Below are 14,085 nucleotides of genomic sequence, written 5' to 3'. Positions count from 1 at the left end.
CTGGGTACTCTGGATTCCTCCCACACTCCAAAACATATTGGTAGATGAGTTTGGAATTTAGGGGATAGGGTCAGATCTGAGTGATAACGAGCTCTGTACAGTGCTGCGGAATATGTTGGTGCTATATAATTTAAAATTTATTATAAATAAAGGCTAAATTTGCCCCTGTTCCTTTTGGGGTAGGGGGGTTTCTTGTCTTATGGTTGGGTCACATGTTCTGTATTTTGCTGCTTATTTCAGGAAAATATGCAGCAGCAAATAGACAGCAAAATACGGCACCTGTGACCCTACCCTTATTGAAGAGATTCAGCTGTGTAGGGAGTCTTACTGGCAATGGTTGGTGGGAAAAATATGCAAACTAACTCTGCACCAGAGAGAAAGAGGAACACTGGCCGCCATTTATCATTGAAGTGTAAGTGAAGCATTTTTCTACACCTTTTTTGTGTGCTGATAATGTGTAGGAGCATCAAATTTATTTAATGGTCACAGAGCATTTGATACATTTTATGCAGGTCACATTTTCTGAAATTTCTCTCTTCACATACACCAAAATCTAAGCTAAGTCTGGGCTGGTGTAGTTTTAGAGACTTTTCAGTAGCCTGGCGCCTTTTTTGCGCTTTTTCACAAAAAGGCGCAGTTGATTGAACCCTTCCATATCATGTGTATTGCCAAAATCAGTGGATTGCAACTCAAAATCTGCAGAAATATGTAAACCAAAAGGCACAAATAAACCCTGCTTGCGCCTTTTTTTTGAGCCTTTTCTAGACACAAAAAACTGTCTAAAGACAATGCTAAATGTTGGACACTGTATCTCAAGTGCCATCTTTGCACAATTTGTTCTGCTAGATGCCATTGTAACCCGCTGCTGTGTGGCATATACCTGAAGCCCAACCACAAGAGACAACCCAGCTGTAGATCATAGACCCCCAAAGACAGTTGGTTATATAGTATTGATGGTTTGTCTCACCATTGTGCCAAGTTGTGGATAAAATATAAAGGTGTGGCTAGCTTTCAGTACTGTAGCTTGTTGGAACAGTCAATGGAAAATGAGATATTAAACATAAAAGTAGATTATGGTCTTTGGAAAATGCAGTTACTCGATAGGAAACCCGAGAAGTACATTGGAGCTAGTGAGAAAACGGGCCAGGTGTGATGGTGTTTGTGTAGTTTAAGTTTTTTTTTTTTTTTCCCTTTGTCTTCTTCCAGCCAATTTATCCTGTTATTTAATAAAATGAATATTTTTAGATTGGCTTGAAAGTCAAGTCTGAGTCATTGTTCCTGTTAAAGAAAATGATCCTGTTGCAGTCTTTGACCAGGAACATAAGTAGCGGGTCACACCCATCGCAAGTGTCAGACGCCAGTGTCGCTTCACTCCTACAAGGATAGAAAGGCCACCCCCTGCACTACACATTGGGGGAGATTTGTCAAAATCTGTGCATAGGAAAACTGCTCATAGCAACCAATCAGATAGGAACATTTAAGAAGCAGTCTGGTTGCTATGGGCAACTGCATCATTTTCTTCTGCACAGGTTTTAATAAATCGGTCCCATTGTCTTGTGCTACAAAGGAATCCCTTGAAGCTGGGTTTTTATCCCCCCCCCCCCCCCTCCTTTCTTTTGACTGGATTTAGTGCTGTTGATTTTTGCCTCCACAATAGGAAATTGGATTGTAATGGTTGAAATCCACTGCAAACTCCGAAGTAAAATCTGCACGTTCGGCGAGGTATGAACTACGCATCTGCCCCTGTTAATTATATCCGTCGGCATCACGCCAAAAAAACATAATGCTGACGTATACTATTAATGGGAATAGCAGACCCCATTCACTTCTATGGCTGAACGAGTCACCTAGTGACTTCATTTGGTACGTATGTGCTATATTGAAAGCGCAACAGCCCTCGCTTTTGCATCCGCTTAAAATAGCAGATGCACCCCGAACTGAGTCACTAGTTGCAGATAGATACGATTAACAGGGGAAGAAACAGGATTGAATGCACACAGAAGATCCCAGTGCATGGACACAGTATAAGGTACTTGGTCTCCTATATTAATGGAGATATTCCCCCCCCTAAAGTAATGTTCCTAGAGGAGGGTATGTCTATACATACAGAGAGCAACAGAGCATGCCACTACAAATATCTGTCGGATTCATATGAATTTAACAGAAGAAATGAAAACCTACAGATATACAGTAGAGAATTTCATGGAACTACTTGGCAGCCGTACAGCCAAATACAGGAGCCCTAATAGTGCAGGACGTTGTGTTTGTGAACTCAATGGGAGAGATTCATCAAAACTTGCAGAGGAAAAGTTGCCCATAGCCACCAATCAGATTGCTTCTTTCATTTTTTTACAAGCCCTCTGAAAAATGAAAGAAGCAATCTGATTGGTTGCTATGGGCAACTGATCAACTTTTCCTCTGCACAAGTTTTGATGAATCTCCTTCAATGTCCTCACTACAAATGGGGGGGGGGAATTGTTACATAACCATTATACAGTGATATGACCCAGATGCCAATACTCACTGTCATGAGTACAGGACAGCCTGGAAGAAGATAAGTCATTATTATATTACATAAGCTATTATAATGTGTCATTCTGGTAATGATATGTGTAGACAAGAAAAGTCACATTTTTATTTACTTTTTTATGTTTATTGTGAATTCTGTTCCACATGTTGAGTCTATTATTATGGAAACACCATTTTAGTTTATCATGTATGTTGGATGTTCTGGGTTTTGTTTTTATGGACCTTTTTAGCACTTGTTCTTATGTTTAACTGTATTATACTATATGTATATAGCCATGGATCTAGTAGTTTATGGGGACCTTATATAATCCAGGTGCAGAAATCATTACAGCTGTCACGCCCCCTCCCATAGGCTTGCATTGAGGGGGCGGAGCGTGATGTCACATGATCTACAGTAATCAGACCCGGAGCGAACATGCTCCAGGGTCTGATTTTAGCGAGGTGCTGCGTGCAAGATCACGGGGGTTCCCCCTTTAATGCTTAGACAGCTAGAACATGCCTATGCTGAGCAAACTGGGGTGCTATGACTGAAATGCTAAATAAAATCATGCCAAAACATTGCATATAAAAGCCTACAAAATGAAAGGGCAAAAGAAATCATGTACAATGTAAAGAACCCAATAAAGGTATTTTCCTGATGGTTTTTATTCTCTTACTATACAATATGTTCTGCTTTATTTTTGCAGATGATGGATCCAACCTTGGCAGAAATGGGAAAGAATCTTAATGAAGCAATGAAGATGCTAGAAGATGGGCAAAAGTATGTATAAATACATGACGTTATAAGGGTACAGGCTTACCCCAAGACACAGCTCAACATTACACCCCCCCCCCCTCCCCATGACTATAGACATGCTGTTACACAATTACTAATGGTAAAACTGATATTTACTTGCAAAATAATGCGTCCATTAATGAATAAACTCTATGGCAACACTATTTTTGCAGGTAAATAGCTTGCAGAGCATAGCAAAACAGCACAGCATTGGGAATAAATTACTGTAGTTCATTGTGCAAACAGCCTGTGTTTTTTTTTTTTTTTTTTGGCCTTACAGCACCCACTGTGTGAGACAATACCAAAATTTTTGCAAGCCTGGTTTAATTGTCAGTGATGCAGTTTATTCATGCCATTAGAACTGCCAATGGTACTGGCTTGTGGGTGTTATAGGGGTGCAGATATTACACCTGTTACAACATAAGAACAGTTTTATATAAATGTATTAGCCTTATGCCCTCAATATAGATAGGGAAAGCAACGTATTAAAATTGCATTTAGATAATCCACTCGTGAGAGTGCCTGAATCCAGTGGGACTGAGCTAGAGCATCTAAAATGATATTCTTGTACATAAGAGGAAAACGACTTGTATGACATATGACCAGTGTGTTTTTTTTTGTTTTTGTTTTGTTTTTAACGCATGTTGAGTGCTCAGAGCTGTGTACTTAAAGGGGTATAACATGAAAAAGCATTTTTTTTTTCAACTGGCTCCAGAAAGTTAAACAGATTTGTAAATTACTTCCATTAAAAAATCTTAATCCTTCCAGTTGGATTAAGTTGAGTTGTTCTTTTCTGTCTGACAACAGTGCTCTCTGCTGACACCTCTGTCTCAGGAACTGTCCAGAGCAGGAGAGGTTTGCTATGGGGACTTGCTGATACTCCGGACAGTTCCTTAGACAGAGTTGTCAGCAGAGAGCACTGTTCTCAGACAGAAAATAACTCAACTTCAGCAGCTGATAAATCCTGTAACGATTAAGATTTTTTAATAGAAGTAATTTACAAATCTGTTTAACTTTCTGGAGCCAGTTGATATGAAAACATTTTTTTTTTCACTGGAATGGGGCATTCCAGTGAAAAAAAAATGTTTTCATATCAACTGGCTCCAGAAAGTTAAACAGATTTGTAAATTACTTCTATTAAAAAATCTTAATCGTTACAGGATTTATCAGCTGCTGAAGTGGAGTTCTTTTCTGTCTGAGAACAGTGCTCTCGGCTGACAACTCTGTCTGTCTAAGGGACTGTCCAGACTATCAGCAAATCCCCATAGCAAACCTCTCCTGCTCTGGACAGTTCCTGAGACAGACAGAGGTGAGACAGACAGAGGTGAGCATCTACAGGCTGTATGTAGCCACCAGAAGTATATTATTTAGGAAATCTAGAATTTTTGGGTGAGATGGAAGGGTTATAAGGAAAGGGTCTACTATGCACAAAATACCCAGTTTCAGATTTTCTTCAGAGATATATAATGCAATATATAATGATTTGAATAGGTCGGCAGAAGAAGAGAGGGACACTAAGAAATACACAAGAAAAGATATACCTGGACCACTTCAAGGAAGGTGGGTAGTAATGTGCAATCATAAAAAAATCTTTATTGGCATGGGTTTTCTCTCCGTGTATCAATGACTGTCCAAGTTATTATTATACTGTCCATGTCTTTCTGGCCACATTGCAGAGCTTTTTCTTTTGTTTTCTACCAACATTGTTCCCAATAATACTGGTGTCTCTTTCAGATTTGCTTACAAAGGAAAGATTTCTTGATAGAACGTTACCCTTTAAACATTGCAGGACTCTATAAAGCTGGTTTCACACAATACTGTGCCACTTTATTTCAAGAATCCAAAGAAAAAGCAATGTATTTCATTGTTATTGGGTTTGTGATGTTAATGTTGGATTCTTTAATCCCTTTGCAATTGTACTTGAAGGGGTATTCCAGCCTTATACATCTTATCCCCTATCCAAAGTACAGGGGATAAGATGTCTGATTGCAGGGGTCCCGCTGCTGGGACCCCCGGGAACTCAGAGCAGCCCCCGGTATTCTGTGCCGGCACTTCCTCAGTGACGTCACGGCCACGTCCCCTCGTGCCATCATGTCATGCCCCCCCCCCCCCCCCCTTGCCATCAAGTCATGCCCCCTCTATTCATGTCTATAAGAAGAGGTGTGACTGCCGTCATGCCCCCTCCCTTAGACATGAATGGAGGGGGTGTGATGAAGGCATCTTTTTACATGTCATCCACATGGTGTGATTGGATTTGTAATAAATGACGCCCACCACTATGGCCCAGATTTATCAAACCAATCACAGCTCAGGTAACGAGCTCTGGTAAAGTGAAACCTGAGCTGTTATTGGTTGCTGTGGGAAAATCACTCCACTTTTTCTCTCACACAGTTTGATATATCTGGGCACATATCTTTGAACATTACACAGAATTTTTATAAAGGCAATGTAGTAGATTTCTACAGAGTATACATATCCCTCAACCAAGCTGTGGGTTCCTAAATATTGTGCCCTACTAAAATATCTAATCATCAGGTTCAGATAAGATGTTGCTGCAAGCTGCTGTGTAACAGTAATCTCCTGTGACCGTTCAGACCCAGAGGACATGTGTACCAAATGCTAAACCTGCAGCCAAATGTTTACTTACAGAAAGCACTGGAAAGATAAACTTAAAAGGCAGCTTTAAGCCACACCACATATTCTCTTTTGTCTTTGTGGTATAATTTGTGGTGATGAAATAATCATCTTAGCTGGTGATTGGCTGTGAGGCCGGTCACTGCGTTTCAGCACCAGCGGATCTCTGAGAGGGGGGGGGGGGGGGGGGAGTCTGAGTGCTGTGGGAAGAAGCAGAGCCTCGCCCCATTCAGGAGTCGCTCATAGACAGTGATCATGTTAGACTCCTGCTGGGAGGGGGAGGAGCATTGAGAGAACCCAAGAAAGAGCCCACCCACTCAGCACAGTTATTGGGAGAAATTGAACATGTACAGAAAAGAGGAAACGAAAATGCTCCAAATATGCAGGTTATATACTACATTTTATAAACATAAACATCTTCTCTGTATGTATACATACATGTATACTCCTATACAGAGAACTGTTAATGATGGAAAGGGGATGTTTCAGCTGCCCCACACAGGGACTGTTCTAAAATGTATATGATGTTTTGTGGAACAAATATTACTCCTCTTTTAATTGTAAAAAATTACCATGAAGAACATTTTCTAAACAGACGAAAGTACTTTTATTTATTTGATCAGTTCTTGCTATATAAATCATACCAATTTTCATATTTCTTTCTTGCTGTGTTGCATACATTTTATCCCCTTCATGACCCAGCTAAATTTTTTTCTCTATTGGCTCCATTGGGGGACACAGACCGTGGGTGTATGCTGCTGTCTCTAGGAGGTATGACACTATGGTAACAAAAAAGTCTTCTCCTCCCAGCAGAATATATGAGCTAATCAGTTTAAGCTTAGTGTCTGAAGGAGGTGCTCCTCGGGTCTTTACCAAGATCCTTGCGTCAGTGATAGCCCTGTTGCGGTCGAGAGGAGTCTGTGATCCCTTACCTAGACGACTTTTTCATCAAGGCTTCCACCAGAGTCCAGACCCTGGAGAATGTGGATCTCATTCTCCAGACCCTGGATTGCTTTGGGTGGATGGTCAACAGGGACAAGTCTGTCCTTTCTCCCACCCAGTCTCTGATCTTCCTGTGACTTAAATTCAACACTGCCTCTGCCCGAATTTGCCTTCCGCCGGACAAACATCTGACTCTCCTGTCAGGAGTCCGCTCCCTTCGGGCCCAGGTCCCAGTTTCCATCCGCATTTGCTTGGAAGTCTTGGGTCGGATGGTAGTGGCCATGGAGGCCGTACCCTTTGCCCAGTTTCATTACCATCCCCTTCAACTGGCGATTCTCTCTCGATGGGACAGATCTCCTCTGTCTCTCGATTGCTCTCCCTCGTTGGATCCGTCAGTCTCTGCTCTGGTGGCTCCGCTCCCCCTTTCTTCTTCAGGGGCGATCTTTTCTTCCCCTCCACTGGCAGGTGGTTACAACGGATGCCAGTCTGTCGGGCTGGGGCGGTGTGTTCAGGGACTGCACGATTCAAGGCCTCTGGTCTCCCCGGGAAGCCCTGCTTCCGATAAACATCTTGGAACTGAGGGCGATTCTTGTTTGCCTTCTTCATTGGGAGTCCCTCGCCCTGTCCGCGTCCAGTCAGACAACGCCACGGCCGTGGCGTACATAAATCGGCAAGGCGGCACTCGCAGCTCGGCAGCCATGGCCGAGGTGACAAAGATTCTCCTCTGGGAGTAAAACAAGGTTCCGGCCATTTCGGCAATTCACATTCCGGGTGTGCTCAACTGGGAAGCGGACTTTCTCAGCCGGTCCTCAGCCGACCCCGACGAGTGGTCCCTGCATCCAGAGGTCTTCACGCAGATCTGCAACCTCTGGGGCATTCCAGAGGTGGACCTCTTCGCGTCTCGGCACAATCGGAAGATCCTTCCATTTGTGGCGAAGTCCAGGGACCCCCTGGCGCTAGCTGTGGATGCCCTAGGGATTCCTTGGACGGGGTTTGCTCTGTCCTATCGGTTTCCTCCCCTTCCACTCCTTCCCAGGGTTCTGAGGAAGCTCAAAGCGGAGGAAGTTCCTGCCATTCTGATAGCTCCAGATTGGCCCCGAAGGTCGTGGTACGCAGACGTGGTCAGGCTCCTGGACGACACTCCACTACGCCTTCCACTTCGTTCGGACCTACTGTCTCAGGGTCCTCTTTGCCAGCCCAATTTTCAGTCGCTGCATTTGACGGCGTGGCGGTTGAGACCGCGGTTTTGAGAGCTCGCGGTTTCTCTTCCCCAGTCATTCGCACCATGCTCAGGGCTCGTAAGCCCTCCTCGGCAAAAATTTACCACCGTACTTGACGGTCTTATTTTCGTTTTATCGTATTTTCGGTTTTGTCTCCTGTTACTTTTTTCTGTTCCCCCATCTTCTTTCTTTCTTGCAGTCGGGTTTGGAACTGGGTTTGTCTCTCAGTTCCCTTAAGGGTCGGCTCTTTCTGTTCTTTTCCAGCGTCCTCTGGCTTCTAATTCTCATGTCCGGACCTTTCTTCAAGGAGTGGTGCATGCTGCCCCTCCTTATCGGTCACCTTCTCCCCCTTGGGACTTGAATCTGCTCCTGGGGGTCCTCCAAGGTGAACCTTTTGAACCCCTTAGGGAGGTGTCCCTGCGCCTTTCTTGGAAAGTGGCGTTTCTTGTTGCTATCACCTCCATCCGGAGAGTGTCTGAATTGGCAGCTCTCTCTCCTGCCGTTCTCCGTTTCTGGTGCTTCATCAGGACAAGGTTGTCTTCTGGCCAGATCCTTCCTTTTTGCCTAAGGTTGTTTCGGCCTTTCATCTCAATGAGGACATTGTTCTTCCGTCCTTTTGTCCCGCTCCTTCTCTTCCTAAGGTGCATTTACTCCACAAACTGGATGTTGTTCGGGCTGTTAGGTCTTACCTCTCTCACTTCATTTAGTCAGTGTGATTCCTTTTTCGTCCTTACGGAAGGTCGTCGCAAGGGACAACCTGCTTCCAAGGTCACCATTTCTCGGTGGATACGGTCTGCCATTTCTGAAGCCCATCACTGTAGGGGGAAGGTTCCTCCCTTCAGGGTTGTGGCTCATTGTACCCATTCTGTTGGGGCATCCTGGGCTCTCCAGAACAAGGCATCGGCCTCGCAGATTTGCAAGGCGGCTACTTGGTCGTCTTTGCACACTTTCTCGAGGTTTTTCCGGGTTCATACCTTTGCATCGGCTGATGCTAGTCTGGGCCGTAAAGTGCTGCAGACGGCAGTGGAACAGCCGTCTGCCTAACTGATTATCTGCCCACCCAAGGAATGGCTTTGGTACGTCCCACGGTCTGTGTCCCCCAATGGAGCCGACAGAGAAAAGGAGATAATTTTTTAACACTTACCGTAAAATCTCTTTCTCGAAGGATCCATTGGGGGACACAGCTCCTGCCCTTTTGGGTTGCTTTTTGTTTTTCTGTCCGAGGGTGTGTTTAGTTATATTTTTTCTTCTGGTTCTCGGACAGTTCAGGTTTTTTCATTGACCTGTCTGTCCTCTCCTATTGCTCTGGTACTAAAACTGATTAGCTCAGGGCCTGGAGGCGGGTATATCCTGCTGGGAGGAGCCAACTTTTTTGTTACCATAGTGTCATACCTCCTAGAAACAGCAGCATACACCCTCGGTCTGTGTCCCCCAATGGATCCTTCGAGAAAGTGATTTTACGGTAAGTGTTAACAAAATCTCCTTTTCTTCGGAGTTCAAAATACGGTAAATCTGACATACCATCTGTATTCTATGAGTCAATACAATGCCAATGATACCAAACTTCAATAATTTTTGTTTCCTTTTATGGTTAAAAAAAATAAAAATGTAAAACCTTAAAGTAGTAGTACAGTGGTGAAAAACTTATCCCCGATCAGCGGCAATCTCTGGCTCTGTCATAGAGTTGTATTGAGGGGGCGTGTTGGCCGCCGCTTAGCGCGTGTTGACCACCTCACGATCTGGCCAGTGAGCCGGGGCCCCGTACAGGGAGATTGCGGGGGGCCCCAGAGGTTGAACCCCCTGTGATCTGAAACTTATTCCTAGGATAGGGGATACGTTTTTCACCACTGGACTATCTCTTTAAACAAATGTATTAGTTATTTTATTTTCCATTACCATGTTCTCACCCCTGAAACTTTTTTTTTTTCCACCTATGGAGCTGTTTTAGGATTTTTTTTTTTTTTTTTGCACCATGAGCTGTAGTTTTTAATGGTACCCCTTCTGACTTCTTGATCAATTTTTATTAAATTTTTTGGGGATGTAATGTAACCAAAAATCAGCAGCTATTTTTGGAGTTTCGGATTTTTTGGCGTTTATGCTGTTCACCGTGCAAGATCAGAAACATAATAATTTAATAGTGTGGACAGTTACGCACACCACGATACCAAATATGTGTTTTTTTTATTTTTCTGTTTGTACTGTGTTTTTTATTTAAAAAATGGGAAAGGGGGGCGATTTGAATTTTTATTAGGGGAGGGATTTTTTTTTAAATTATTATTATTATTATTATAATAATTTTTTTTTTTTTTTTACTTTTTTTTTTTTTAACACACACTTTTGGCTCGAAACAATCACAGGGCCAGGGGATTACATTGTGGGGGAGCATTGGGACCACTAGACGCCAGGGAATAGCAGCATTTATGTGTATAGATCACGATATTTAAACAGTTAAATGATGGACATCACAGCGGTCTCAGATGTCAGTCATTACCGGCAGATGTCAGCTGTTGATAGCAGCGGACCCGACTCACGTCATGTCCGCTCACCCGACCCATGACGTACATGTAAGTCATGGGTCGGGAAGGGGTTAAACACACATTCTGCTTATCTTTACATAAGATGACGACACTGGGATTTAGATGTGAAAGAAATGTGCTAATGCGAATGCTGCCATCCTATTGTGTTCCTGACATTAAAGCCCTCATGCCAACAAAAGCCAGGTCATTTCAAATGGATCAATGGTTTCCTATTGTTTGAGCAATAAGCCAAGATCAGAATTTTTTTTTCTTTTCTTTTCCTATGGGCAAGTTTTTGTGTCTGCAGAAAATGCGGACTGGTCATCTAATTGGACTTCTTTTATATTGTGTAAAAGCTCTGAAGTGAACAACACATGATCCAGTTGATATTGGACATTTGTATAATTTATTATACATGATCAAATACCGTATAGGGAAGGTGAGGCGAACACTTGCCTCTTACAGTAATTTATTTGTAAGACACGTCACCCAGTCTTTCTGAATTCACACAATCTGCAGATGTTATCTTTCGTGGGATGTGATACTGTTGCGGGGTTTATTTTCATTCAGTTTCTTACACTTAGCCCACGGCCAAGCACTCTGCAATATTTGGAAGCTCCATATAGAACCGAGCGATGGCTGCACATGCATTTTGTATGTGCTCCAATTATTCAGGGAACATTCTGTTCTCGTGATCAATGGGGGGGGGGGGGGGGGGGTCCCAGAATTCTGGGCCCTTCAACATAATCCACTATCCAGTAAATAGGGGATAACTTTGTGAGCTGGGAATACCCATTTAAAATGAATGGGTCTAAAAATTTTGAATTTCTTAATATACTGGATACTTATAGTGACTGGAGCTCTATTGATCTGATACAGACATTAATTTGCATGTCCAAAGGGACGGGTTCCATTTATCGGCAGACTGTTAGAGCAGGAAGAGTTGAGTTGGTTGACGTTTATAGGGGAGATTTATCAGACCTCAGTTTTGTGGGAAAAGATTCAGCATAACTTGTAATTATTGATCTGCTAGCACTGGGTAAACATGCCCATCGGACAGGGAGAATGTACCGCCTAGTGTTCAGTTTATTCAAACATTTCTAGGAGAAATTAGAGTATGGAATGGCTAAATGCAGAGTTGTGTTCAGTATCACTTTTCTGGATATGTATTTACTAAAACAGACATGTCTAGGGGCGGTGAAATGTTCTTGCACTATTTAAAGGGATACTTCTGAGAAAAAAACAAACGTTAACTCAACTAGTGCCAAAAAGTTTTACAGGTGTGTAAATTACTAAGTTCTAATTAAATTATTTGTAAATTTTGTAGATCTAAAAAACTGAAGCCTTCCAGCACTTATCAGCTACTGTATGTTCCATAGGAAGTTGTGTAGTTTTTTCCAGTTTGACCACAGTGCTTTAGACAGTTCCTGACACGGAGGCAGCAGAGAGAGGTTCGCTATGGGAATTTCACCTCTGCCCTGGACAGTTTCTGACATGGACACAGGGAGCAGAGAGCAGTGTGGTCAGACTGTAAAGAACTACACAACTTCTTCTGTAATATGCAGCAGCTAGTATGTACTGGAAGGATTAAGATTTAAAAAAAAAATTATTTGCCAGAGTTGGCTTTTAAAATCACGATAGTGGGGACTAATGACAACTAGAGTTTAATTTAATTTTTGCCTGTAGGGCAATTGGCTGCTATGAATAGCTATAAAGAGATTGACAGAGAATATTAGGCCTAAAAATAACTTCATGTTACAAGGTCCTCATGTAAATAACATTTCTTTATTTTCAATCCATTTCAAGTGGACAAAACATGGTTAGCATTCTCCAGCTGGTACAGACCCTTATGAATGAAGATGACGAAGAGGAGTCACAATCTTTTCGGTAAGTATCATTATATATTAAATGATGATTATTTGGTCAAAAGCATTGGTTATGTAGTCATCTTGGCTTTATTTCTGTTATGTAGTAATAGCCCTATTTTAGGAGAATTGCTGAATATTGACAGCAATCATTTGGGTGCTGGTAAAATCTCTTTGACCATTTTTCTTTTATTTTAAGAAAATCTATTTGATTTCTGTAATATCAAGCCTACTTCTCGTCTTATTGTAAAATAGTGCAGAACATGTTGCTCTTATAATAATCGTGATTATAACATAATTGTCATGACTGACTGTGAGAGAAGGAGCTGCTTATAGTTGGCGGCGTTTGCTGTTGAGGAACTTAGTTTGACACCCTAATACAGTAGAATATCCCAATAGCAGACACGGGGAATAAAAAACTGTCCGCTATTGGGAGGTGTCCGCTAAGGGATATTTTACTGTACTATACAGGGAAAAGTTATCCTGATGACGTATCCCCTTATTAAGAGAGTCATTACCTATTTCTTTTTCAGACTAAGCTGAATGTTTTTTCGCTTACCCTACTGTTTTAGCAACAGCTTTAGAACTTTTGAGGAACCTTAAACCAGTAAAAAAAAAAAATTCTAGATCTGTTATTGGTTGCATTGAGGTAAAAATGATTGCCAATTTGCAAGTTTCTATGCTGCAATCTTCATTTATTTTCAGACGTGGACATTTCAGACATGTGTAAGCGTTCCGTCCAGTAATGCATGCAGGATTTGAGGTCTAAGGCCAGTTTCACAATTCCGAGTGAAATCAGTTAGGACCATGTGGACATTGCTATCCCCATGATCAGCAAGATGAATGAACAAGTTCATTCTTTTGGTGGGGATATTTTGGTGACGGAACATTTGCCGCTGAAATTCTGTAGTGTGCACTGTGCAGTAGGATCCCATTGCCTGAGCGGAATTCCGGTTGGAAATTCTGTAGTGTGAACCTGGTCAGGTTGTGTCCAGGATGCTGCTATTCTTACTAATTACCATGTAGCAGCACAGCTTCACCCCTATGCTGCTTTCCTCTTCTTATATAGCTTCTGTGGGATCTCTCCTGTGCTCCCTCCCCGTGCAGATTATACCATAGGTTCTCTTCTATCTCTATACACTATTGGTGTTTGTGTTTTATGTATGTATGATCTCTCCCCATCCTCTACTCTCTTTTTACATTGATATTGCCTAATGTGTGTAATCACTCCCTCCTCCCCAGCAGATTCTGCTATGGGTTCCCTCTTCTCTCTATGCCAGTATTTCCCAACCAGGGTGCCTCCCAGTGTTGCAAAACTACAACTCGCAGAATGCCTGGACAGCCAAAGGCTGTCCAGGCATGCTGGGAGTTGTAGTTTTGCAACATCTGGAGGCACCCTGGTTGGGAAACACTGCTGTATGCAGTGTATGTGACCCCCTTCTCTTCTCCTGAAGATTATGCTCTCTCCATTTCTCTTTACACTAATGTTGCCCTGCAGATTCTGCGAAGGGTCGGTCCTCTCACACTATACATGATGGAGAAAATGTAGCATGTGTGAGCTCACCCCTTGCAGACTTTGGTTGCTATAAACAATACAGCTCTTT

At 42.6% G+C, this 14,085-nt stretch overlaps 1 protein-coding gene across 4 annotated transcripts in view; it reads left to right on the top strand.

Annotated features, from left to right (window-relative positions):
• Positions 1-14,085, top strand: part of PDXDC1 (pyridoxal dependent decarboxylase domain containing 1) — a 79,417-nt gene that overhangs the window by 19,349 nt on the left and 45,983 nt on the right. For all 4 annotated transcript variants that reach the window (XM_056535903.1, XM_056535902.1, XM_056535904.1 and 1 more), the window contains exons 2-4: positions 3,216-3,289; positions 4,796-4,864; positions 12,423-12,503. In XM_056535903.1, the coding sequence (XP_056391878.1) occupies positions 3,216-3,289; positions 4,796-4,864; positions 12,423-12,503 (224 nt within the window). The remainder of the gene's footprint in view (positions 1-3,215; positions 3,290-4,795; positions 4,865-12,422; positions 12,504-14,085) is intronic.

The sequence above is a fragment of the Hyla sarda genome, chromosome 8 (assembly GCF_029499605.1).
Source record: "Hyla sarda isolate aHylSar1 chromosome 8, aHylSar1.hap1, whole genome shotgun sequence".
NCBI classification, from domain to species: Eukaryota; Metazoa; Chordata; class Amphibia; order Anura; family Hylidae; genus Hyla; species Hyla sarda.
This window is presented reverse-complemented; position numbering and strand designations above follow the sequence as displayed.